At 45.7% G+C, this 24,521-nt stretch overlaps 1 protein-coding gene across 1 annotated transcript; it reads right to left on the bottom strand.

Moving 5' to 3' along the window:
• Positions 1–466: 466 nt before the first annotated feature.
• Positions 467–2,039, bottom strand: LOC141041144 (uncharacterized). The gene is made up of 3 exons (XM_073507257.1): positions 1,367–2,039; positions 925–1,284; positions 467–477 (listed from the first exon to the last, which is right to left on the bottom strand). Exons 1-3 carry the CDS (start codon positions 2,037–2,039, stop codon positions 467–469), a joined length of 1,044 nt encoding a protein of 347 aa, XP_073363358.1.
• Positions 2,040–24,521: the final 22,482 nt, after the last annotated feature.

Here is a 24,521-nt window from a genome sequence, read left to right as displayed (position 1 = left end):
ATCATGAAGCCAAACGAGTGGGATGCCCCGAGGGCCACCAGAACGTTGTGATTCTGGCATTTCCATCCCAAGACGGGCTGCTATATCTAATGCCCAAGATGGAGACACTCGTGGAGAGACTAATGGCTCACCTCTAATTGGTAGAGCAGTGATCATAGGAAGATCTTTCAGTGTAGGTGCAAGCTCCCGAAAACGAAAGTGAAAGGTGTGGGTTTCAGGTCTCCACCGGTCAATGAGGGATGTCAAAAGGGATGGGTCCGAACGTACTTGGTCATCGCATGATGTGAGCCTAGCAAAACCTTGTAGTCCATAAGCGTCAAGGTGAGCAAGGAAAGAATTGTGTATTGGCCATGTTTTCTTTATGGTTCGAAGTCTGAAAGGCCGATAATCATGCTTAGTATTTGGGTTCAAAAATAGGTGGCAACGGTGGCCGGCGTCATGGGGCCCCTGCAAAAGCACTGGCACTTCACCCATAACCTGCACACAAACATACAAATATAAATTACGAGGAAGACACAAATACAAATGCAAATCAAAATCAACTTAAAAATACAAAGAGATACGATTTACATTAATTATCTGAAGTTAACATCACGAGTACAATAATACAAAGAGATTCAATTTAAATTTAATATAAGTACACATAACGAGTAGAAATATAAATAGACATAGCGAGTACAGATATATCAACATCATGCGTTGTTGTTGGCTCGATACGGGCATTCTCTGCGTGAATGTCCAGGACATCTGCAAACGCGGCATTGCCTTGGTTCTCCCATCTGGCTATGGTCCATGTCATTGCGATGACGCCTAGACTAACGTCGTCCCTTTGCGGTTCTCATCAAGTCGGCGTTCGGAACCCATTTCGGCCCATCTGGCCACAACATTTGTAGTTCATATCAATGCCCCAAGCCCAGAACTCACCGTTCCAAGTGTTGTACAGATTGTACATGTTGAAGTACGGCGATATGTATGGCTCGACGCTGATTTTTTGGTCAGCAGCCGCCCGGAGCACATGACTGCAAGGGTAGCCCTCAAGCTTGGGCTTGTTACAAGTGCACTCACAGGAGGTTGAGCCGAGGGTGACAGCTTGCTTTTTTGATCCTCTGTGGTGACCCTTAACGTACTTGGCTTGCACATTGATCTCCCACTTATTCCTAAGTGCATCCACTTTCCTGCAACCATGACTTTGGGACTTCTTTGCTTTCTCGTCCAGATGTCTTTGCATCTTCTTGGACCATGGCTTGTCCAATTCAACTTGTGCTTTGGCGACGGTGACCCTGTCTGCAAAGTATGACACGGGTCCAGTTCCAAGTTTCTTCAATTAGGGTTGTGATAGGCAGTGCTCGGACCCCTTTAAGAACACCATTGTACACCTCTGACATGTTGCTGGTCATTATTCCATACCGAGCCTCGGTGTCGTGAGCCTGCGCCCACTTGTCCAAATGAGGGCAATTCTCGCCGATCCACTGGCTCAAATTTATGGGCGTCCTACGACCCCTCCGGTCTTCTCTCTGCGGCAAGGCCGCGCGGTCGATCTCACCATTGATACCTGCCCAGATCGCATTCATTTTGGCTTCAGTTTTTTGCATGCACATCCTCTTGAATAACTTGAACCAATCCTTGTTTTTGAATTTGGAGTAAAAGTTTGCTGCCAAATGCCTCATGCACCACCTTCCCTCTAGATCGGGCCAGCCCCACTCTTGTTCCGACGCCTTAATTATGTCAAGAGCGCTTAATAATCCAGTGTTGCGATCAGAGATGATGCAAACACCTTCACGCTCTTTCACGACACCCATCTTCACGCAGCTCAGGAACCACAACCAGCTATCTTTGTTCTCGCTCTCGACCAATGCATATGCAATAGGAAGAAGCTGATTATTTGCATCCGCTGCAATCGCCACCAATAGTGTGCCCTTGTACTTTCCAGTGAGAAAGGTACCATCAACTGATAATACCGGGCGACAGTGCCTGAAGGCTTGGATAGTCTGGGCGAATGCCCAGAATAAGCGGTCCAGGATTAGCTCACCCGGGTTCATTGGGTTTGGACGTTCTCTCGGCCAAACTTGAGTCCCCCTGTTAGCACTTATTATCTGATGAAGCATTCTAGGGGCATAAGAATAGGCCTCCTCATAGGTACCAGACAAGTTCTTGAATATATTTTCCTTCGCACGCCTAGCCTTGCTGTAGCTAACAGGGAAGCCAATTTGATCATCTGCATCTTTTTGTAGAGCCCTAACACTAATGTTGAGACTTCCTGCACAATCGTTTCCATCGTCTGTGCCACATATCTTGCTGTCACATTGCAGTGATTTGAAAGAGTCCCAGTTTGCTCACAGGTATGCTCCACTATTTTTGTGATATGCCATGACTGACATACCCCAGGCTTCAGTCTAGCGAGAACTCTTCCGCGGCAACCTTTCGCGGTGTGGATGCATATGACCTTCAACTCTTTTTTATCAGAGTGCTTCACTCTATGCTGGCGGTGGATGCCGATTGCATAGCTACCATTGCCTGGTAAGCAGACTTCTTGTCTAGGAAAACTTGCCCAACCTCCAGGCTCCCCGCTCCTAGGCCAGAAGCAGAGTGAAATTCGTTGGTGATGCTCATATCCTATAAAAACCCAGGTTGCAGTGCCGCCGCGACCGCCCTCTGAGGAGGAACATCTTCTTCTTCGCTTGACTCCGAAGACGCAGAAGAATGATCATTATCATCTAGCGCCTCCGGCAATCCCTCCACGTGTTCGCTCATGTCAACGGCCGCAGACCAATATCCTGTGTCATACACAGGTTGGCCGCCCGTCGGTTCCGATGGGCCGATGCTAGGGGCTGATGTGATGGCCAACTCGACCTCACCACCCCTGCTACTGCATCCGGCAACATCAGTGACTGAAATGAACTCCACATACACCATCGGCTGACCATACACTGAGTTATTGGGATTGCTTGCAAACCTCATGTACGACCCCCACGACCGATCACCTGTGACAAGCCGCAAACCCCAACGGGCAACTGTCCCATCATTTCCTCCGTCAACGACGGAGGCCTCCATTGTCATTTTTTCCTGCATCCCTGGGCCAAACACCGCTCGGATGCACCTTCTAACTGATGCGTAACCCACGTTGACCATGTCTCTCACTACAACTGTAGTCGACTCGCACAAGGACACATCCACCCCGAAAGGACCATCGCGTAAGACGTTCCCATAGTACACTACTAAATTTTCCATAGTACCTAACCAACATACATGTTTACATTTCAAATAATTAGTAACTGAACATTTAGTAACGATGACAACATTTACATATCTTACGACTAAAATAATAACCGTATTTTCGTTATAAATATTCGGTTTGTTTTTAGAATCATTTGCTTAGACTTTAAGGGGTTGTTTGGTTAACGGGTATTTAAAGATCTATTTTTTTCTCAAACTCGTCTACGAGCGTAACAAACTAAAACTCTGTTTGCTTTTCTCTAACTACCCCAAAAATATCCTAAAATGGTTCTCGTAACATGCAAAAACTTAGCTTTTGGAAAAACGACTATTAGTAAAAAATGGTTTTCTACATAATTTTCTTACAACAGGTTATGACAAAACTGAGGGTAAGTACTCACTATCCATGAAGGAAATATGCCCTAGAGGCAATAATAAAGTATTATTTATTTCCTTATATCATGATAAATGTTTATTATTCATGCTAGAATTGTATTAACCGGAAACATAATACATGTGTGAATACATAGACAAACAGAGTGTCACTAGTATGCCTCTACTTGACTAGCTCGTTAATCAAAGATGGTTATGTTTCCTAGCCATAGACATGAGTTGTCATTTGATTAACGGGATCACTTCATTAGGAAAATGACGTGATTGACTTGACCCATTTCGTTAGCTTAGCACTCGATCGTTTAGTATGTTGCTATTGCTTTCTTCATGACTTATACATGTTCCTATGACTATGAGATTATGCAACTCCCGTTTACCGGAGGAACACTTTGTGTGCTACCAAACGTCACAACGTAGCTGGGTGATTATAAAGGTGCTCTACAGGTGTCTCCGAAGGTACTTGTTGGGTTGGCGTATTTCGAGATTAGGATTTGTCACTCCGATTGTCGGAGAGGTATCTCTGGGCCCACTCGGTAATGCACATCACTATAAGCCTTGCAAGCATTGTAACTAATGAGTTAGTTGCGGGATGATGTATTACGGAACGAGTAAAGAGACTTGCCGGTAACGAGATTGAACTAGGTATCGAGATACCGACGATCGAATCTCGGGCAAGTAACATACCGATGACAAAGGGAACAACGTATGTTGTTATGCGGTCTGACCGATAAAGATGTTCGTAGAATATGTGGGAACCAATATGAGCATCCAGGTTCCGCTATTGGTTATTGACCGGAGAGGTGTCTCGGTCATGTCTACATAGTTCTCAAACCCGTAGGGTCCGCACGCTTAACGTTACGATGACAGTTATATTATGAGTTTATATGTTTTGATGTACCGAAGGTTGTTCGGAGTCCCGGATGTGATCACGGACATGACGAGGAGTCTCGAAATGGTCGAGACATAAAGATTGATATATTGGAAGCCTATGTTTGGACATCGGAAGTGTTCCGGGTGAAATCGGGATTTTTCCGGAGTACCGGGAGGTTACCGGAACCCCCCGGTAACTTAATGGGCCTTATTGGGCCTAGGTGGAAGAGAGGAGAGGAGGCTAGGGCAGGGCCGCGCCCCCTTCCCCCCAGTCCGAATAGGACAAGGAGAGGGGGGCGGCGCCCCCCCTTCCTTCCTCCCCTCCACCTCTTCCCCCTTCCACTCCTAGTCCAACATGGAAAGGGGGGGAGTCCTACTCCCGGTAGGAGTAGGACTCCTCCTGGCGCGCCTCTACCTCCTAGGCCGGCGGCCTCCCCCTTGCACCTTTATATACAAGGGCAGGGGGGCACCTCTAGACACGCAATTGATCTACGATCTTTTAGCCGTGTGCGGTGCCCCCCTCCACCATATTACACCTCGATAATATCGTTGCGGAGCTTAGGCGAAGCCCTGCGTCGGTAGAACATCATCATCGTCACCACGCCGTCGTGCTGACGAAACTCTCCCTCAACACTCGGCTGGATCGGAGTTAGAGGGATGTCATCGAGCTGAACGTGTGCTGAACTCGGAGGTGTCGTGCGTTCGGTACTTGATCGGTCGGATCGTGAAGACGTACGACTACATCAACCGCGTTGTGTCAACGCTTCCGCTTCCGGTCTACGAGGGTACGTGGACAACACTCTCCCCTCTCGTTGCTATGCATCACCATGATCTTGCGTGTGCGTAGAAATTTTTTGAAATTACTACGTTCCCCAACAGTGGCATCCGAGCCTGGTTTTATGCGTTGATGTTATGCACGAGTAGAACACAAGTGAGTTGTGGGCGATATAAGTCATACTGCTTACCAGCATGTCATACTTTGGTTCAGCGGTATTGTGAGATGAAGCGGCCCGGACCGCCATTACGCGTACGCTTACGCGAGACTGGTTTCACCGTTGCGAGCACACGTTGCTTAAAGGTGACTGGCGGGTGTCTGTCTCTCTCACTTTACTTGAACCGAGTGTGGCTACGCCCGGTCCTTGCGAAGGTTAAAACAACACTAACTTGACAAACTGTCGTTTTGGTTTTGATGCGTAGGTAAGAACGGTTCTTGCTAAGCCCGTAGCAGCCACGTAAAACTTGCAACAACAAAGTAGAGGACGTCTAACTTGTTTTTGCAGGGCATGTTGTGATGTGATATGGTCAAGACATGATGCTATATTTTATTGTATGAGATGATCATGTTTTGTAACCGAGTTATCAGCAACTGGCAGGAGCCATATGGTTGTCGCTTTATTGTATGCAATGCAATCGCCATGTAATTGTTTTACTTTATCACTAAGCGGTAGCGATAGTCGTAAAAGCAATAGTTGGTGAGACGACAACGATGCTACGATGGAGATCAAGGTGTCGAGCCGGTGACGATGGTGATCATGACGGTGCTTCGGAGATGGAGATCACAAGCACAAGATGATGATGGCCATATCATATCACTGATATTGATTGCATGTGATGTTTATCTTTTATGCATCTTATCTTGCTTTGATTGACGGTAGCATTATAAGATGATCTCTCACTAAAATTTCAAGATAAAAGTGTTCTCCCTGAGTATGCACCGTTGCGAAAGTTCTTCGTGCTGAGACACCACGTGATGATCGGGTGTGATAGGCTCTACGTTCAAATACAACGGGTGCAAAACAGTTGCACACGCGGAATACTCAGGTTAAACTTGACGAGCCTAGCATATGCAGATATGGCCTCGGAACACGGAGACCGAAAGGTCGAGCGTGAATCATATAGTAGATATGATCAATATAGTGATGTTCACCATTGAAACTACTCCATCTCACGTGATGATCGGACATGGTTTAGTTGATTTGGATCACGTAATCACTTAGATGATTAGAGGGATGTCTATCTAAGTGGGAGTTCTTAAGTAATATGATTAATAGAACTTAAATTTATCATGAACTTAGTACCTGATAGTATCTTGCTTGTCTATGTTAATTGTAGATAAATGGCCCGTGCTGTTGTTCCGTTGAATTTTAATGCGTTCCTTGAGAAAGCAAAGTTGAAAGATGATGGTAGCAATTACACGGACTGGGTCCGTAACTTGAGGATTATCCTCATTGCTGCACAGAAGAATTACGTCCTGGAAGCACCGCTAGGTGCCAGGCCTCCTGCAAGAGCAACACCAGAAGTTATGAACGTCTGGCAGAGCAAAGCTGATGACTACTCGATAGTTCAGTGTGCCATGCTTTACGGCTTAGAACCGGGTCTTCAACGACGTTTTGAACGTCATGGAGCATATGAGATGTTCCAGGAGTTGAAGTTAATATTTCAAGCAAATGCCCGGATTGAGAGATATGAAGTCTCCAATAAGTTCTACAGCTGCAAGATGGAAGAGAATAGTTCTGTCAGTGAGCATATACTCAAAATGTCTGGGTATAATAATCACTTGATTCAACTGGGAGTTAATCTTCCGGATGATAGCGTCATTGACAGAATTCTTCAATCACTGCCACCAAGCTACAAGAACTTCATGATGAACTATAACATGCAAGGGATGAATAAGACAATTCCCGAGCTCTTCGCAATGCTAAAGGCAGCGGAGGTAGAAATCAAAAAGGAGCATCAAGTGTTGATGGTCAGTAAGACCACTAGTTTCAAGAAAAAGGGCAAAGGGAAGAAGAAGGGGAACTTCAAGAAGAACAGCAAGCAAGTTGCTGTTCAGGAGAAGAAACCCAAGTCTGGACCTAAGCCTGAAACTGAGTGCTTCTACTGCAAGCAGACTGGTCACTGGAAGCGGAACTGCCCCAAGTATTTGGCTGATAAGAAGGATGGCAAGGTTAACAAAGGTATATGTGATATACATGTTATTGATGTGTACCTTACTAATGCTCGCAGTAGCACCTGGGTATTTGATACTGGTTCTGTTGCTAATATTTGCAACTCGAAACAGGGGCTACGGATTAAGCGAAGATTGGCTAAGGACGAGGTGACGATGCGCGTGGGAAATGGTTCCAAAGTCGATGTGATCGCGGTCGGCACGTTACCTCTACATCTACCTTCGGGATTAATTTTAGACCTAAATAATTGTTATTTGGTGCCAGCGTTAAGCATGAACATTATATCTGGATCTTGTTTAATGCGAGACGGTTATTCATTTAAATCAGAGAATAATGGTTGTTCTATTTATATGAATAATATCTTTTATGGTCATGCACCCTTGAAGAGTGGTCTATTTTTAATGAATCTCGATAGTAGTGACACACATATTCATAATGTCGAAGCCAAAAGATGCAGAGTTGATAATGGCAGTGCAACTTATTTGTCGCACTGCCGTTTGGGTCATATCGGTGTAAAGCGCATGAAGAAACTCCATACTAATGGACTTTTGGAATCACTTGATTATGAATCACTTGGTACTTGCGAACCGTGCCTCATGGGCAAGATGACTAAAACACCGTTCTCCGGAACTATGGAGAGAGCAACAGATTTATTGGCAATCATACATACAGATGTATGTGGTCCGATGAATATTGAGGCTCGTGGCGGATATCGTTATTTTCTCACCTTCACAGATGATTTGAGCAGATATGGGTATATCTACTTAATGAAACATAAGTCTGAAACATTTGAAAAGTTCAAAGAATTTCAGAGTGAAGTTGAAAATCATCGTAACAAGAAAATAAAATTTCTACGATCTGATCGTGGAGGAGAATATTTGAGTTACGAGTTTGGCCTACATTTGAAACAATGCGGAATAGTTTCGCAACTCACGCCACCCGGAACACCATAGCGTAATGGTGTGTCCTAACGTCGTAATCGTACTTTACTAGATATGGTGCGATCTATGATGTCTCTTACTGATTTACCACTATCGTTTTGGGGTTATGCTTTAGAGACGGCTGCATTCACTCTAAATAGGGCACCATCAAAATCCGTTGAAACGACACCTTATGAACTATGGTTTGGCAAGAAACCAAAGTTGTCGTATCTTAAAGTTTGGGATTGCGATGCTTATGTGAAGAAACTTCAACCTGATAAGCTCGAACCTAAATCGGAGAAATGTGTCTTCATAGGATACCCAAAGGAGACTGTTGGGTACACCTTCTATCACAGATCCGAAGGCAAGACATTCGTTGCTAAGAATGGATCCTTTCTAGAGAAGGAGTTTCTCTCGAAAGAAGTGAGTGGGAGGAAAGTAGAACTTGATGAGGTAACTGTACCTGCTCCCTTATTGGAAAGTAGATCATCACAGAAACCAGTTTCTGCGACACCTACACCAATAAGTGGGGAAGTTAATGATAATGATCATGAAACTTCAGATCAAGTTATTACTGAACCTCGTAGGTCAACCAGATTAAGATCCGCACCAGAGTGGTACGGTAATCCTATTCTGGAGGTTATGTTAGTAGACCATGACGAACCTACGAACTATGAAGAAGCGATGGTGAGCCCAGATTCCGCAAAAGGGCTTGAGGCCATGAAATCCGAGATGGGATCCATGTATGAGAACAAAGTATGGACTTTGGTTGACTTGCCCGATGATCGGCAAGCCATTGAAAATAAATGGATCTTCAAGAAGAAGACTGACGCTGACGGTAATGTTACTGTCTATAAAGCTCGACTTGTTGCGAAAGGTTTTCGACAAGTTCAAGGGATTGACTACGATGAGACATTCTCACCCGTAGCGATGCTTAAGTCTGTCCGAATGTTAGCAATTGCCGCATTTTATGATTATGAAATTTGGCAAATGAATGTAAAAACTGCATTCCTGAATGGATTTCTGGAAGAAGAGTTGTATATGATGCAACCGGAAGGTTTTATCGATCCAAAGGGAGCTAACAAAGTGTGCAAGCTCCAGCGATCCATTTATGGACTGGTGCAAGCCTCTCGGAGTTGGAATAAACGCTTTGATAGTGTGATCAAAGCATTTGGTTTTATACAGACTTTTGGAGAAGCATGTATTTACAAGAAAGTGAGTGGGAGCTCAGTAGCCTTTCTGATATTATATGTGGATGACATATTACTGATTGGAAATGATATAGAATTTCTGGATAGCATAAAGGGATCCTTGAATAAGAGTTTTTAATAAAAGACCTCGGTGAAGCTGCATATATATTAGGCATCAAGATCTATAGAGATAGATCAAGATGTTTAATTGGACTTTCACAAAGCACATACCTTGAAAAAGTTTTGAAGAAGTTCAAAATGGACCAAGCAAAGAAAGGGTTCTTGCCTGTACTACAAGGTGTGAGATTGAGTAAGACTCAATGCCCGAGCACTGCAGAAGATAGAGAGAAGATGAAAGATGTTCCCTATGCTTCAGCCATAGGCTCTATCATGTATGCAATGCTGTGTACCAGACCTGATGTGTGCCTTGCTATAAGTTTAGCAGGGAGGTACCAAAGTAATCCAGGAGTGGATCCCTGGACAGCGGTCAAGAACATCCTGAAATACCTGAAAAGGACTAAGGATATGTTTCTCGTTTATGGAGGTGACAAAGAGCTCATCGTAAATGGTTACGTTGATGCAAGCTTTGACACTGATCCGGACGATTCTAAATCGCAAACCGGATACGTGTTTACATTGAACGGTGGAGCTGTCAGTTGGTGCTGTTCTAAGCAAAGTGTCGTGGCGGGATCTACGTGTGAAGCAGAGTAAATAGCTGCTTCGAAAGCAGCAAATGAAGGAGTCTGGATGAAGGAGTTCATATCCGATCTAGGTGTAATACCTAGTGCATCGGGACCAATGAAAATCTTTTGTGACAATACTGGTGCAATTGCCTTAGCAAAGGAATCCAGATTTCACAAAAGAACCAAGCACATCAAAAGACGCTTTAATTCCATCCGGGATTTAGTCCAGGTGGGAGACATAGAAATTTGCAAGATACATACGGATCTGAATGTTGCAGACCCATTGACTAAGCCTCTTCCACGAGCAAAACATGATCAGCACCAAGACTCCATGGGTGTAAGAATCATTACTGTGTAATCTAGATTATTGACTCTAGTGCAAGTGGGAGACTGAAGGAAATATGCCCTAGAGGCAATAATAAAGTATTATTTATTTCCTTATATCATGATAAATGTTTATTATTCATGCTAGAATTGTATTAACCGGAAACATAATACATGTGTGAATACATAGACAAACAGAGTGTCACTAGTATGCCTCTACTTGACTAGCTCGTTAATCAAAGATGGTTATGTTTCCTAGCCATAGACATGAGTTGTCATTTGATTAACGGGATCACTTCATTAGGAGAATGACGTGATTGACTTGACCCATTCCGTTAGCTTAGCACTCGATCGTTTAGTATGTTGCTATTGCTTTCTTCATGACTTATACATGTTCCTATGACTATGAGATTATGGAACTCCCGTTTACCGGAGGAACACTTTGTGTGCTACCAAACTTCACAACGTAACTGGGTGATTATAAAGGTGCTCTACAGGTGTCTCCGAAGGTACTTGTTGGGTTGGCGTATTTCGAGATTAGGATTTGTCACTCCGATTGTCGGAGAGGTATCTCTGGGCCCACTCGGTAATGCACATCACTATAAGCCTTGCAAGCATTGTAACTAATGAGTTAGTTGCGGGATGATGTATTACGGAACGAGTAAAGAGACTTGTCGGTAACGAGATTGAACTAGGTATCGAGATACCGACGATCGAATCTCGGGCAAGTAACATACCGATGACAAAGGGAACAACGTATGTTGTTATGCGGTCTGACCGATAAAGATCTTTGTAGAATATGTGGGAACCAATATGAGCATCCAGGTTCCGCTATTGGTTATTGACCGGAGAGGTGTCTCGGTCATGTTTACATAGTTCTCGAACCCGTAGGGTCCGCACGCTTAACGTTACGATGACAGTTATATTATGAGTTTATATGTTTTGATGTACCAAAGGTTGTTCGGAGTCCCGGATGTGATCACGGACATGACGAGGAGTCTCGAAATGGTCGAGACATAAAGATTGATATATTGGAAGCCTATGTTTGGACATCGGAAGTGTTCCGGGTGAAATCGGGATTTTTCCGGAGTACCGGGAGGTTACCGGAACCCCCCGGTAACTTAATGGGCCTTATTGGGCCTAGGTGGAAGAGAGGAGAGGAGGCTAGGGCAGGGCCGCGCCCCCTTCCCCCCAGTCCGAATAGGACAAGGAGAGGGGGGCGGCGCCCCCCCTTCCTTCCTCCCCTCCACCTCTTCCCCCTTCCACTCCTAGTCCAACATGGAAAGGGGGGAATCCTACTCCCGGTAGGAGTAGGACTCCTCCTGGCGCGCCTCTACCTCCTAGGTCGGCGGCCTCCCCCTTGCACCTTTATATACGGGGGCAGGGGGCACCTCTAGACACACAATTGATCTACGATCTTTTAGCCGTGTGCGGTGCCCCCCTCCACGATATTACACCTCGATAATATCGTTGCGGAGCTTAGGCGAAGCCTTGCGTCGGTAGAACATCATCATCGTCACCACGCCGTCGTGCTGACGAAACTCTCCCTCAACACTAGGCTGGATCGGAGTTCGAGGGACGTCATCGAGCTGAATGTGTGCTAAACTCGGAGGTGCCGTGCGTTCGGTACTTGATCGGTCGGATCGTGAAGACGTACGACTACATCAACCGCATTGTGTCAACGCTTCCGCTTTCGGTCTACGAGGGTACGTGGACAACACTCTTCCCTCTCGTTGCTATGCATCACCATGATCTTGCGTGTGCGTAGAATTTTTTTGAAATTACTACGTTCCCCAACAATCCAAACAACCACTAAACATAATATTACGATAATAACATTTTAATATCATATGAGTAAAATATTTAATTTCTTCTGGCTTTATATAATGTTTTTCATATCATACAATAAAATTCATTTATTTACAAATAATAATATTTGCAGCGGCATGCACATTTTTCACAACAGTACATCAATATAAAAAATATTAACAAAATTACAGCGTCATTTTATACCTTAGCTCCAATATGGATGTGCTTGCGAATGCAATTAAGCATCCAAATAGTTCGAATAAATATCGGTCACTAGTAATATATGAACGGAGTCAACCTATTATCACATGAACATCAATATTACACACGTATTTTTCTTTCTGCTATCAAAAGTATGAAAATAGCACTTGCATGTATGTGGTCATCACCTCAAAAGGGAGAGCGAAGATGGTAACACAATTTCTTCAATCACGTCATCTCCTCCTTGTTTGCTACTAAGATGAATTATTTTACCTAATTACATACATCATTAAGTACATTAGCACCTAATCTTAACATATAAAATTTAGATTATTGCGACATAACAAAGTAGACCTACGGTTTCCTAACCATAGACTTATTAATAAACATACCACATGAAATAACATACCACATGCAATGAACAATTACAGTGCAATTTTTTTCTTAATTACCGTATTAAGAGCTTCTCGCATGTCAATACAAATGGACGCTGCTAACATTGATACAACATCTTCAACCTACTCTTATCAAACAAATAGTTTAAATGTTGTATCTGTCGTCTGAATTTTTTCCTAACCTCTAAGCACTAACATCACATAGCTAATGACGAGCTAAATGACTAACTAATTACCACCGTGCATGCACAAAAAAATCCATGTATTGCAAAGCTCATACCTTGATCTCCCCCTTCGTACTTCACTTAGCACGGCAAATCCTACTCCAGAAACTCCAAATGACTCCTCCAAGTGCTGAAATAATGCCTAAAACAACATAGAATACACACTTAGGAACTAATCAAACAGAACAAAAACATCATGCATGCGAACAAAACCAACAAAAATGGATAGATCTCACCTTAATCTATCTTTTCTTCAACTTCACCATCTTCGAAAACCAACTCTAAATCGGCCAAAATCACGAGTGAAAGTGGCTACCAGGTATTTCCTTCTGTGTATTCTTGTAGACTTAGAGAGAGCAGAGAGGCAGTGAAGGCAACCAGAGATATTCGAGAGAGTGTATGTGTAGCCGCGGTTGTGCGTATATAAAGAAGAGGAGCATTGTATTGTCGGCAGAACGAGCTAGAACTCACCTACCGCAGCCTCGGATTCCAGCATCGCGGTGTCTCATCACACGCAGCAACTACAACGCTCTCGGGTGTGCGGTAGGAACCGGAAATCACGCAGGCGGGAATCTGATTCCAAATTACAAAGCACCAGTGTCACCTCTGCTGCAGAAAGCAAAACAATGCGGAAATCACGCTCTTGGGTGCTGTCACCTCAGCTGCAGCAGCAATTTCCGAAAGCATGGGAATGAGCGCCATCACTACCGCTGCCGCCAGCTGCGGTGGCGGCCGGGCCCGCGCCTCGCCTTCCATGCAGCTGCTTTTGTCTGCCTGCGGGCGACATGGGCAGCAGAGGCCGCCTCACCCGGTGGCGGCGTGGCCCTCCAGCCTGGCCCGTTACGTCCCGGCTGCTGCCGCTGTACCTAATCCGTTATACCACGAGAGGCCGCCTCCTGCTGTGGCGGCAGGTCCCGCCGCCTCCTGGCGTGGCGGCAGGTGCCACGTGTCGCCTGCCGCGCCTGCCGCCACGGCCCAGGGGGTCCTTTTTGTCAAATATATCCACGGGTAGTCCTTTTTGACAATTCTATTGGCCAGGGGATCCTTTTGGACAAAAAATCCTCTACCCCCAGCCTTTCTCCTTCACGGGAGGGGAGTCGGGAGATCATCTCTATCCCAAGCCCAACCGTGGCCAACATTAGAGCAACTCCAACGGGCCGACCCAAACAGACGGCGATTTCGTCCGCTTTTTGTCCGTTTGGGTCAGCCGCCCGCCCGACGTCCGCCCTGTTTTTCATATGGGTCAGCAGCGCGCCCAACGCGTCGACCCATATGTGCAGGCGTGGCCGGCTGGCCGCCCAATTTTACATTGATTTGCATTCAAACATATTGTGAAATGAAAATGTTAACAAGCAAAATAGTTCAGCTGCCAAATAAATACTCCCTCTGCTCCTAAATATAAGTCTTTTTAGGCATTTCAAATGAAATACAGCATATGGATGTATGTAGACATATTTTAGAGTGTAGATTCACTCATTTTGCTCTGTATGTAGTCATTTGGTGGAATCTCTAGAAAGACTTATATTCGGGAACGGAGGGGGTAGTATAGTTTTACAAGCCAAATACAAATAAAAATGTTTCACATAGTTTTGCAAACGAATAAAAGAAGATTCATCTATTGGTTGCCAACATGAGTCCACATATGCTCAACCAAATCATTTTGCAGTTGCACGTGAGTTTCCCAATCACACATGTCTTCATGAAACTGAGTGAACTGCTCAAATGTTGCCGCTACTCCATGCTCAGGCACAACATTCTCACCCTGAAACTGAAAGCCTTGATCGTACAGACGTTCCGGGCGCTCGTCTTCTACGATCATATTGTGCATGATCACACAAGCAGTCATCACTTCCCATAGTTTCTGCGTGCTCCAAGTATTAGCAGGATACCATACGATGCCCCATCGAGATTGCAAAACACCAAAGGCACGCTCTACATCCTTCCTAGCACTCTCTTGCTCTTGGGCAAATCATTTCCTTTTCTCTTCGACAGGGTTGGGTATTGTCTTGACAATAGTGGTCCACTGAGGATAGATACCGTCACCCAAATAGTACCCTTTGTCGTAGTTGTGGCCGTTGACAGTAAAGTTCACCGGTGGGCTGTTGCCTTCGGCAAGCCTAGCAAACACCGGCGAGCGCTGAAGCACGTTGATGTCATTGTGTGATCCAGCCATGCCAAAGAAAGAGTGCCAGATCCAGAGATCTTGAGACGCCACGGCCTCTAGTATGACAGTGCAAGCCCTGACATGTCCCTTATACCGCCCTTGCCAAGCAGAAGGGCGGTTCTTCCACTCCCAGTGCATGCAGTCTATGCTGCCAAGCATCCCCGGGAAGCCCCTGCTGGCATTCATCGCCAGCAAACGGGTTGTATCTTCAGCTGTCGGCTCTCTCAAGTACTCAGGGCCAAACACAGCAATCACAGCCTTGCAGAACTTATACAGGGACTCTAGGCATGTAGACTCGCTCATACGGACATACTCGTCAATGAGATCACCGGGCACTCCATATGCAAGCATTCGGATGGCGGCAGTGCATTTCTGATAAGAGGAGAAACCAATCTTGCCGACGGCATCCTCTTTGCACTCGAAGTAGTCATCATAGCCGACCACTCCCTCTCTAATACGGTTGAAAACGTGCCTACTCATACGGAACCGGCGGCGGAATTTGTGATGTTTGAACAACGGGTTTGTTGTATCAAAGTAGTCCTTCCAGAGAAGGAATGCCCGCTCTCTCGGTTACGATTCAACGCCGGAAGGTGGCCCGGAATGGAGCCATGGAACAACGGCCGCTGGTTGTTGAGGTGGTGATGGACCAACACGGCAGCCAATATCTCATCCTCGTCGTCGGACGACGAATCGTCGGAGTCGCAAAGGAAATTGTGGAAAAAGAACTCGTTGGCGGAGTCCATTTTCGTACCTTGGCAAACTGTCGAACAGCTTGCGGGCGTCGAAGAAGGAGACGGCCGGCGAGGGGAGACGCGGTGCCCACAGACCAGCTAGCTGCCCTGCCGGCGTCCGACGAGTGTGACGGCGTCCGACGAGCGTGCCGGTCGGATGTGACGGGGGCGGCGAGGCGTCTTCTTGGTCGCGGGCGGCTGTGCGGTGGGGGAAGCGGCGGCGGGAACCAGTTTGCTCCCCGGCGGCAAAACGGCGACGGCGGGTGACGGGGGGCAGGGGCGGAGTTGCTGGGCGGATGTGGAGGCGGCAGCAGCTGGAAGAGTCGCCGGCAAAAATGGGCGGCGGCGTCGGAGGAGGCGGGGCGAGGGTTGCTTGTTGGCCGGGGGAGGGGGCTGAGGGGGGAGGCCAATGTGCCACAGACCAGCGGGCCCGGGGACATGAGTAGGCGAGTGCGCGCGTCCGTCACGTGTCCTCGCCGACGCAAATCAGGCTCAAAAATGAACCGGGAATGGGTCATCCGCGGACGAAAAACGGACGCGCGTCCGTTTGGGTCGGCGCGTTGGGCCGCCTTTTCTGTCCGCGCCGACCCAAACGGCCGCGGACGAAATGGGTCGTCCCGTTGGAGTTGCTCTTACTTACCCCTATGCACTCTCTGATTAACATGCCACGATTCATTCGGCAGATAAAATGTCAAAGCCATGATACATTCCATGATCGACGGATGACCCGGCCAACCACCATGATGCGTATGTCCCGTACGCTTCTGGTTCACAAGCGCTGTCCTGTCCTACCACGGCCGTCGCGTACGTCGGCGTCGTGCGCCGTGTTGACATTAAGGCGAGGGACGTTCGTACGTACGTGATGGCTGGCTGGCTGCCGTGGCGACGTGGTGCATGCAGTGCAGGCGTTGGCCTACCGTCTTTGCTTGCAGCGCCGGGTCTCCCTCGCCATCGCTGCTCGTCAGAAGCCACCCAACTGCCCAAGTCAATACTCGATGCCGTAGGCGTGCTGAACTGCTCGACAGTAACTCGAGTCTTGGATCAAGTGAGGCGGAATGTATCATTTCCTTCTCTTTTTTTCTTGAACAGGAACGAATATCTAACTGAATTATCCGAATACGGATAGCAACAGGTAGTGTACCTCTAGTTTAGAAACGCTATTTTGATTCGTCTTTCTGCTTCAGATATTTGTATTTTTAGGGGTTCAGATATTTGATGAGCAACCGAAGACTGAACTTTGTGGGGAACTCCATTCTATTGCCCCAGCAAAAAAGTGTGCTGCAAGTGAAGAACTGGGATCGAGCACAGCAGGGGCGAACAAAGAATCAGCGACAAAGCCGACAAACTTTGATTGTGAATATATGTTTTAGACTAAAAGTCACAACATTTTTTTCTTTCTAAAAGACGAGATACAGCGGACACGGATTTGGGCCCCTTAGAAATAGCAATTTTGAAAAATATTAGGAAAAATACAAAATATGATATACTTTTTTGTAACATACTCCCTCCATTCATGTGAGCTGTATTACTTTTGGCACGGTGACCAAGGCACACATTTATAGACATGTTCTGATAAAATTATCCTTGGCAAATTTGCTGGTTAGTGGCAAGTAAATCAGTTACTCCTGAAAAGTAAGAGATACATGTAATCGACAGAGAGATAGTTTTCTTCTTTTGCTACAAGGAGAAATACAGACAATCAGGAGAGAGATATTTTCCTTTTTGCTAACAAGGGAATTATGAGGAAATAGAAGAAATGTATCTTACATTCTAGATTTTATCAAAAAACAAATACACCTTATATAAAGAAATGGAAGGAGTACATAATAGAGTGGTATGCTCGTGTATGAAGTTTCACAAAGAAATGACATCCGTGATATTTTGGGCAAATAAATCAACATTAGAAAACACTGTTTGATGAATAGTAAGGTCTCAAACTCTCAATTATATATTTTTTCACTAAGAATACCATGAGTATCCTTTGTTCACAAAACTTCAGATGTGAGTAAATGGTTGACCAAGTTTACCCAAAAAGTCAGTTTTTATAAAAAAAAATTGAAATTTATTATTCATACGGCTGTGCATGTAACCTTTGTATTTTCAGACATCCGGCATGCTTTACTGATCATAGTATCTACTCCCACCATCGAAATATATAGAGCCTAATACTTTTTTTGAGTTTGCTTTTGACCGTGGGTTGAAGCAATAATATATAACATACATGTTACACAAAACATACCATCATATTCGTACGTGAAAGGAATTTTTAACGATATAATTTTTATATCATGCATCTCATATAATTTTTAATCTTATCAATGCTCAAAGAGCAACCTCAAAAAATGTATTAGGCTCTAATATTTGGATGGAGGGAATAGGGGAATGCAATCATAAACTCTAAAGAGAGAAAACACGCCAACTGCCAATCCAGTTGTCATCTTTGCTACTGCATGTGTAAACTGAGTGGGTGCTGATGTTTGGTTCCTGAGCACCACCATGGCTCCTGCTTGCCTTTTTTTCTTTCTTTCCAAAAAACATCTAATTGCAAAAATGCCATGCTGCACACATGTAATTTGCATCATTTTATTGCTGATTTTTTTCAAAAATATTAATATTATAATTTAAATCCCATGCAAGAAAAGAAAGAAGTGGGATAAAAAACTGCAAAATCACACTTTCAATATCAAGGTTGTGGACATCAAAATTTAACAGCTGAACTAACATGTCCATGACAATCTATATAATCTCTATGACATAAGAATATATTTCTTGGTAACAACCTAAAACATTGTTTGGATTAACTAGCTAATTTGTGCATTTCACCAGCTATGTCTTTAGCTTTTCCTCCATTGTCCCTCAACGGCCAAGGCAAACTCTTCCCGTCAGACTTCATTGGCGAGCCCGTGGATTCGCCTCCACTTTCGTGCCGCTCCGGCGGCCGGGAGTCCCGATGCCTATTAGTAGTTTAGTTTAAAGTTTTTTAGTCCTCGGAGGTGCGGTCCTCAGGCGAATATTGATGCTTCTTCTTCGAGTTTGTCTTTCGGGCTACGATCCTCCTCGAGTCCGTCCATCTGGACATCGTCGATGGAGCTCTAGTATAGATTCCTGCCGTCTCCTTAGGGCGGTGATGTTAGGGTTTCTCGTCACGTGGCGAGATTTGGTGTCAAGTGCTTCTGATCTATTCAAGTGTTCAACAACCCTTATGGAGACGTGCACGAAGACTTCTCGGTTGTCATCGACAAGGTCAATCCGACTCCGATATGGGAGCGGCGACAATGACGTGTCGACGGCCCGTTCTGGCAGCGGTAGTGGCCGTTTGGTGGTTTCATAATCTTGATGTATTTTTTGTTATGTTTGAGGTATTTTCTACTTTTGGTGAACACTAATAATAGATCTGAGTCATTTTCGTAAAAAGATATATTTCTTGAGAAGAATTGACTCATCTTTTGTAGACATTCAATTGGCAAAGTCCGTGTATTAAAAATAGAGTTGGGCCAAATCTCGTCCATCTTTTTTTTTGGCAAAGTCAGCTGCCAGCGCGCTTAAAAGGGCCAAGTCTATTCGGCGCCCGTTGCTGCGCCGGTTAATGGCATCGATGCAAATGGGTGCACCGCCCCATGCATTGGGCCGCCCCATTTACCCTTTTTCTATCTTAAACTGAAAAAACTGCACGTGGGTGTGATTCCAACCCGTGACCTCCTTGTTAAGTGTTAGCTACGGTAGCCAACTAGACAACTCACTTGATGTGATTTGTCACATCCTTTTTTTAAAATGCATGCTTTTTTAAATTAAATCTGATGAACTTTTTTTGAATCCATGAACCATTTCCCAATATCGATGATTTTTTTCCAAATTTGTGAACTGTTTTTATCAAAATATATGAACTTTCTCAAATCCGTGAACTAATTTTCAAAATCCGGTGATTTTTTTATTAAAATCGATGAACTTTTTTCAAATTCGTCAATTTTTTTCCAAATTCTGATGAACTTTTGTTAAATTCGTGAACTTTTTTAAGTCAAAATCAATGATTTTTTGGAAATCCCTAAACTTTTTTTTAAAATCCGGTGAACTTTTTTCAATTTTGTGATTTTTTCCAAAACTACTGAACTTATTTTCGATTTTGTGAACATTTTTGTTGAAAATCCGTGAACTTTCATTTTCAAAATCGATGAACTTTCTAAAAATTTATGAATTCCTTTTCAAATTTATGTTTTCCTTTTTCGAATAATTTGTGCTGGGACTGAAACAAGGGTCAAATAGCTTTGTTTTTGGTTAGAACACATCAAAGTGATTATGGTGCAGTGGTTATTGCGCTAAGTCCGTCGACTTTGGCCTGCGGGTTTGAATCCTATGTCTCGCATATTTTTTCTTTCCATTTGTTTTTATGGCCATGTTGTTGGACACGAGGGATGCTGGGCCGGACCACTACCGCTCGCCTTCAAGTGCCAAACTAGCCTAAGCGGCGTTGAGGGCGTCGAAGAGGAGCTCCCTTACAAGGATACGACATCGCGCATGAGCTATTTCTCACACTCCGAGATGTAAGTACTCTTGCATGTGCAGCGGCACTGGGCCGGCCTTCTTTTTCCCTTGGTTTTTTTATCGATTTTGCACTGTTTTGCATCGGTTTTCTTAGATTTTTTTTCTTCGGTTTCATTTCTTTCTTTCTTCGATTTTACTTTTCTTCTTTTTAGCACATGTGTAATATTTTCATAGACATTGTACATTTTTCATCTTTGGAACATTTTTGCTATATAGGTTTAACATTTTTAAATATATGATTAACTTTTAAAATTATACGTTTTGATATGAATCAACCTGTGATTGGATGCTTAGGAGGACGGTTGATGTAGGGTGGAACCCTATACGGTCGATCTTTCACGAAAGGAGCGGATCCCAACGAAGAACACGAAGAACACAAGGGGAAAACGAGGGGAAACATGAGAGGAAATCACTCAAACCAACAAGATTCGATTACACATGTGCTAGATCCTCGAAACACAAGGGGAGATACACGATCCAAAGTCAACAAGGGACGATACAAGAGGTAACCGGTTCTTCTCCGTGAGGAGGTCTTGATGGGGCCACCCAAGAGGGGGTCTTGAATCCAAGGGGATCTTCTCCGTAGAGGGGCCGCGGTCTCTCTCGTGGAGTATATCCGTAATGGATGAGCAAAGCTCTATCTCGCATATGAGCTAAACCAATGCTAGCCCTAACTAGGAGGAGGGAGAGGTCTATTTATAGTCTTAGTGCAAAAGAGGGGCGAAGTGAAAGGGTACATGCGCTTCGGCCCGAAACTGTGCGTAGACAGGTACCGGATGTCCGCTCGGGACCGGTCGTCCGGTGGCTCACGGGGGACCGGACGTCCGGAGGCATCGGGCTTCCGCTAAATCCGTTCTGTGAAGGAGATGCCGGACGTCCGGTGACTTCGGACTTCCGCTAATTTCGGTTCGGATGCGGAGACGTCGGACGTCCCGCCCTTGTCGGTCGTCTGCTCGCTGGAGAGTGTGGCCGGTCGTCCGGTCCTGGCCGGACGTCCGCTCGCTGTAGCCTGGGACTTGGGCAGGTTTGGCTTCAGGCGCCGGACGTCCGGTCCAGACCGGTCGTCCGGTGGCTGGAGCTTCTTCGGCAGCTCTTCTTCTTGTCCTTCTTCGCGTCCATCTTCTCCTTCCGATCCGCCTTGCTCCTTAGCTTCGCCAAGGTACCTGAGTATGCAAAGTGTCTCCGTTTGAGGTAGTAACCATGTCTCATGTTCATCGAAGTGGAGTTGTGCGAGGAGAGATGTCACCTCGGTTTCGAGAGCTCTTGCACATGCTCGAGTCATGGGTCCACTAGGCACTTGGTGAGACGATGATAGGTCCATGGGGATGACCTTGGGATGCTCCGCATCATCTCCCCTCCCTTGGGGAAGATCCGACCTCGGATTGAAATCCTCATCACCATGGTATGGAGATAGATCGTTGACGTTGAAGATGTCGCTCACGGTGTACTTGTCGCGTGGGATGTCGATCTTGTAGGCGTTGTTGTTGTAGCGTGCTAGCACCTTGAAGGGTCCATCGGCTCGTGGTAGAAGTTTGGACTTGCGTTCGTTGGGGAAGCGGTCCTTGCGAAGGTGTAGCCACACAAGATCTCCAATGTTGAAGATGATGGGTTCCTTGTTGACGTTGAGCTTGGTCGCGAGTCGTTGTACTTGGCGCTCGATGGTGTGCCTTGTATCTTCATGCATCTTCTTGAGGTGGTTCACTCGGTTGCTCGCGTCCGTGTTGATGCGCTCTTGTAGTGGTAGAGGAAGAATGTCCAATGGGGACAACGGGTTGAAGCCGTAGACGACCTCGAAAGGGGACTTGCTGGTAGTCGAATATCTTGCACGATTGTAGGTGTACTCGGCAATTGGTAGACACTCCTCCCACTCCTTGATGTTCTTCTTTATCAACACGCGTAGTAGAGTGGAGAGTGTGCGGTTCGTCACCTCCATTTGGCCGTCGGTTTGTGGATGGTGTGCCGTTGAATATAGTAGCTTGATTCCGAGCTTGGCGCATAAAGTCTTCCAAAAGTAACTCAAGAACTTGACGTCGCGGTCCGAGACGATCGTCTTGGGTACTCCATGAAGTCGCAAACTTTCCCTTTGTATTTCTTTGGTTTCGTCGGGGCTGACGCGGTATGGGACCTTGTTTGGAAGCGGCGCTCCGGGGATGAGGTCTATGCGGTGCTCGATGCCTCGTAGTGGAGGTAGACCCGGAGGTAGCTCGTCGGGGAAAACATCTTGGAATTCCTGCAATAGAGTAGATAACACCAAAGGTAGATTTGTGAGAGGTGTTAGTTTTTGGTGCCTCGTCCTTGCACAATAGGACATAGTGTAGGACACTTGATGGGTTCTCACACACTTTTCTCATCTCACGTTTGGTGGCAAATAGAACTAAGTTTGTCTTGTCGCTCATCGTGGAGGCACTCAATTTGGGCTTGTGGCTCTCACTCTCTTTTTGGTGGTTCGCTCTCTCACTAGTCTCTCCACGATGGGTGGCTTGCTTGTCGGCGAGCACTTGGCTTGGAGACATAGGTCGTAGCACAAACTCCTTCCCTTTCATATTGAAGCTATAGTGGTTTGTACGCCCGTTGTGGATGACACCTCGGTCGAATTGCCATGGCCGTCCAAGAAGGAGGTGGCAAACGGTCATCGGAAGGACATCACACTCCAAAGTGTCTTCATAAGCTCCGATCTTGAAAGAGACTTGTACCCTATGCTCAACTTGGATGGTGCCGTTGTCGCTTAGCCATTGAACCTTGTAGGGGTGCGGGTGCTTCATCTTGACCAATTGGAGTTTGGAGCATAGTTCTTCACTTGCTAAGTTATGGAAACTCCCTCCATCGATGATGACCTTGACGGACATTCCATTGATTCCGGCCTTGGTGTGGAAGATATGGCATCTTTGGTCTTCTTCTTGTTGATGTTGAAGAGTCAAGACCTTGGAGACAACGAGAGCGGGGATTGAATCTTCATCACAAAAGACTTGATCATCTTCATCTTCGTTGTTCACTTGCCGGTGCATGGCTACTTGCTCAAGGGCTTCCATTTCTCCTTCGCTCATGGAGTTGTAGGTTCCGTCGTCGTTGAGGATCATGGTGCGCTTGTTTGTGCACTCAAAGGACTTGTGGCCTCGGCCGCCGCATGTGAAGCATTTGAAGGAACTTGTCTTGATGGTCTCATCGGTTGGGGTAGATGATGATGAAGCTTTCGGCTTGAAGTTGCTTGTAGTAGGACGACTTGAGGTTGTCGAAGTTTTCTTGTAACTTGACTTGTCGCCGGTGCTTGTAGATGGCTTGGTTGAAGTAGAAGTTGTTGGAGTCGTTGAAGCTTGGGTATTGGAGAAGCCATAGGACTTGGATTAAAACTTGGCATACTTGAAGTCATCTTGCACTTGACGTTCCGCTTTGGTAGCTTGATGCACGAGCTCGATGAGGTTCGAGTATGGTTGGAAGTCGGCGATCTTCTTGATAGGATGATTGAGTCCATTCAAGAAACGTGCCATAGTTTGCTCATCATCTTCCGTGATATTGGCTCGTATCATGGCGATCTCCATTTCCTTGTAGTGCTCTTCAACGCTCTTGGTTCCTTGCTTGAGGAGTTGGAGTTTCTTGAAGAGGTCACGGTTGTAGTAGTTTAGCACGAAGCGCGCTCTCATGACATCCTTCATTTGCGCCCAAGTAGTGATGGGTGGTTCACCTCTTGCCTCTCGGCGCTCAATGACTTGTTCCCACCAGATGAGGACATAGTTTTGGAACTCAAGTGATGCCATCGCGATCTTCTTCTCTTCTTTGTAGTTGTGCAAGCGGAAGATTTTGTCAACCTTCAATGCCCATGAGATGTACTCTTCGGGGTCATTGCTTCCGATGAACTTGGGCATGGTGAACTTTAGCTTGCCATATCGTTGCTCTTCATTGTGTCGGGGTCGGGGATGATG

Source organism: Aegilops tauschii, chromosome 2 (genome assembly GCF_002575655.3).
Source record: "Aegilops tauschii subsp. strangulata cultivar AL8/78 chromosome 2, Aet v6.0, whole genome shotgun sequence".
Classification (NCBI taxonomy): domain Eukaryota; kingdom Viridiplantae; phylum Streptophyta; class Magnoliopsida; order Poales; family Poaceae; genus Aegilops; species Aegilops tauschii.
This window is presented reverse-complemented; position numbering and strand designations above follow the sequence as displayed.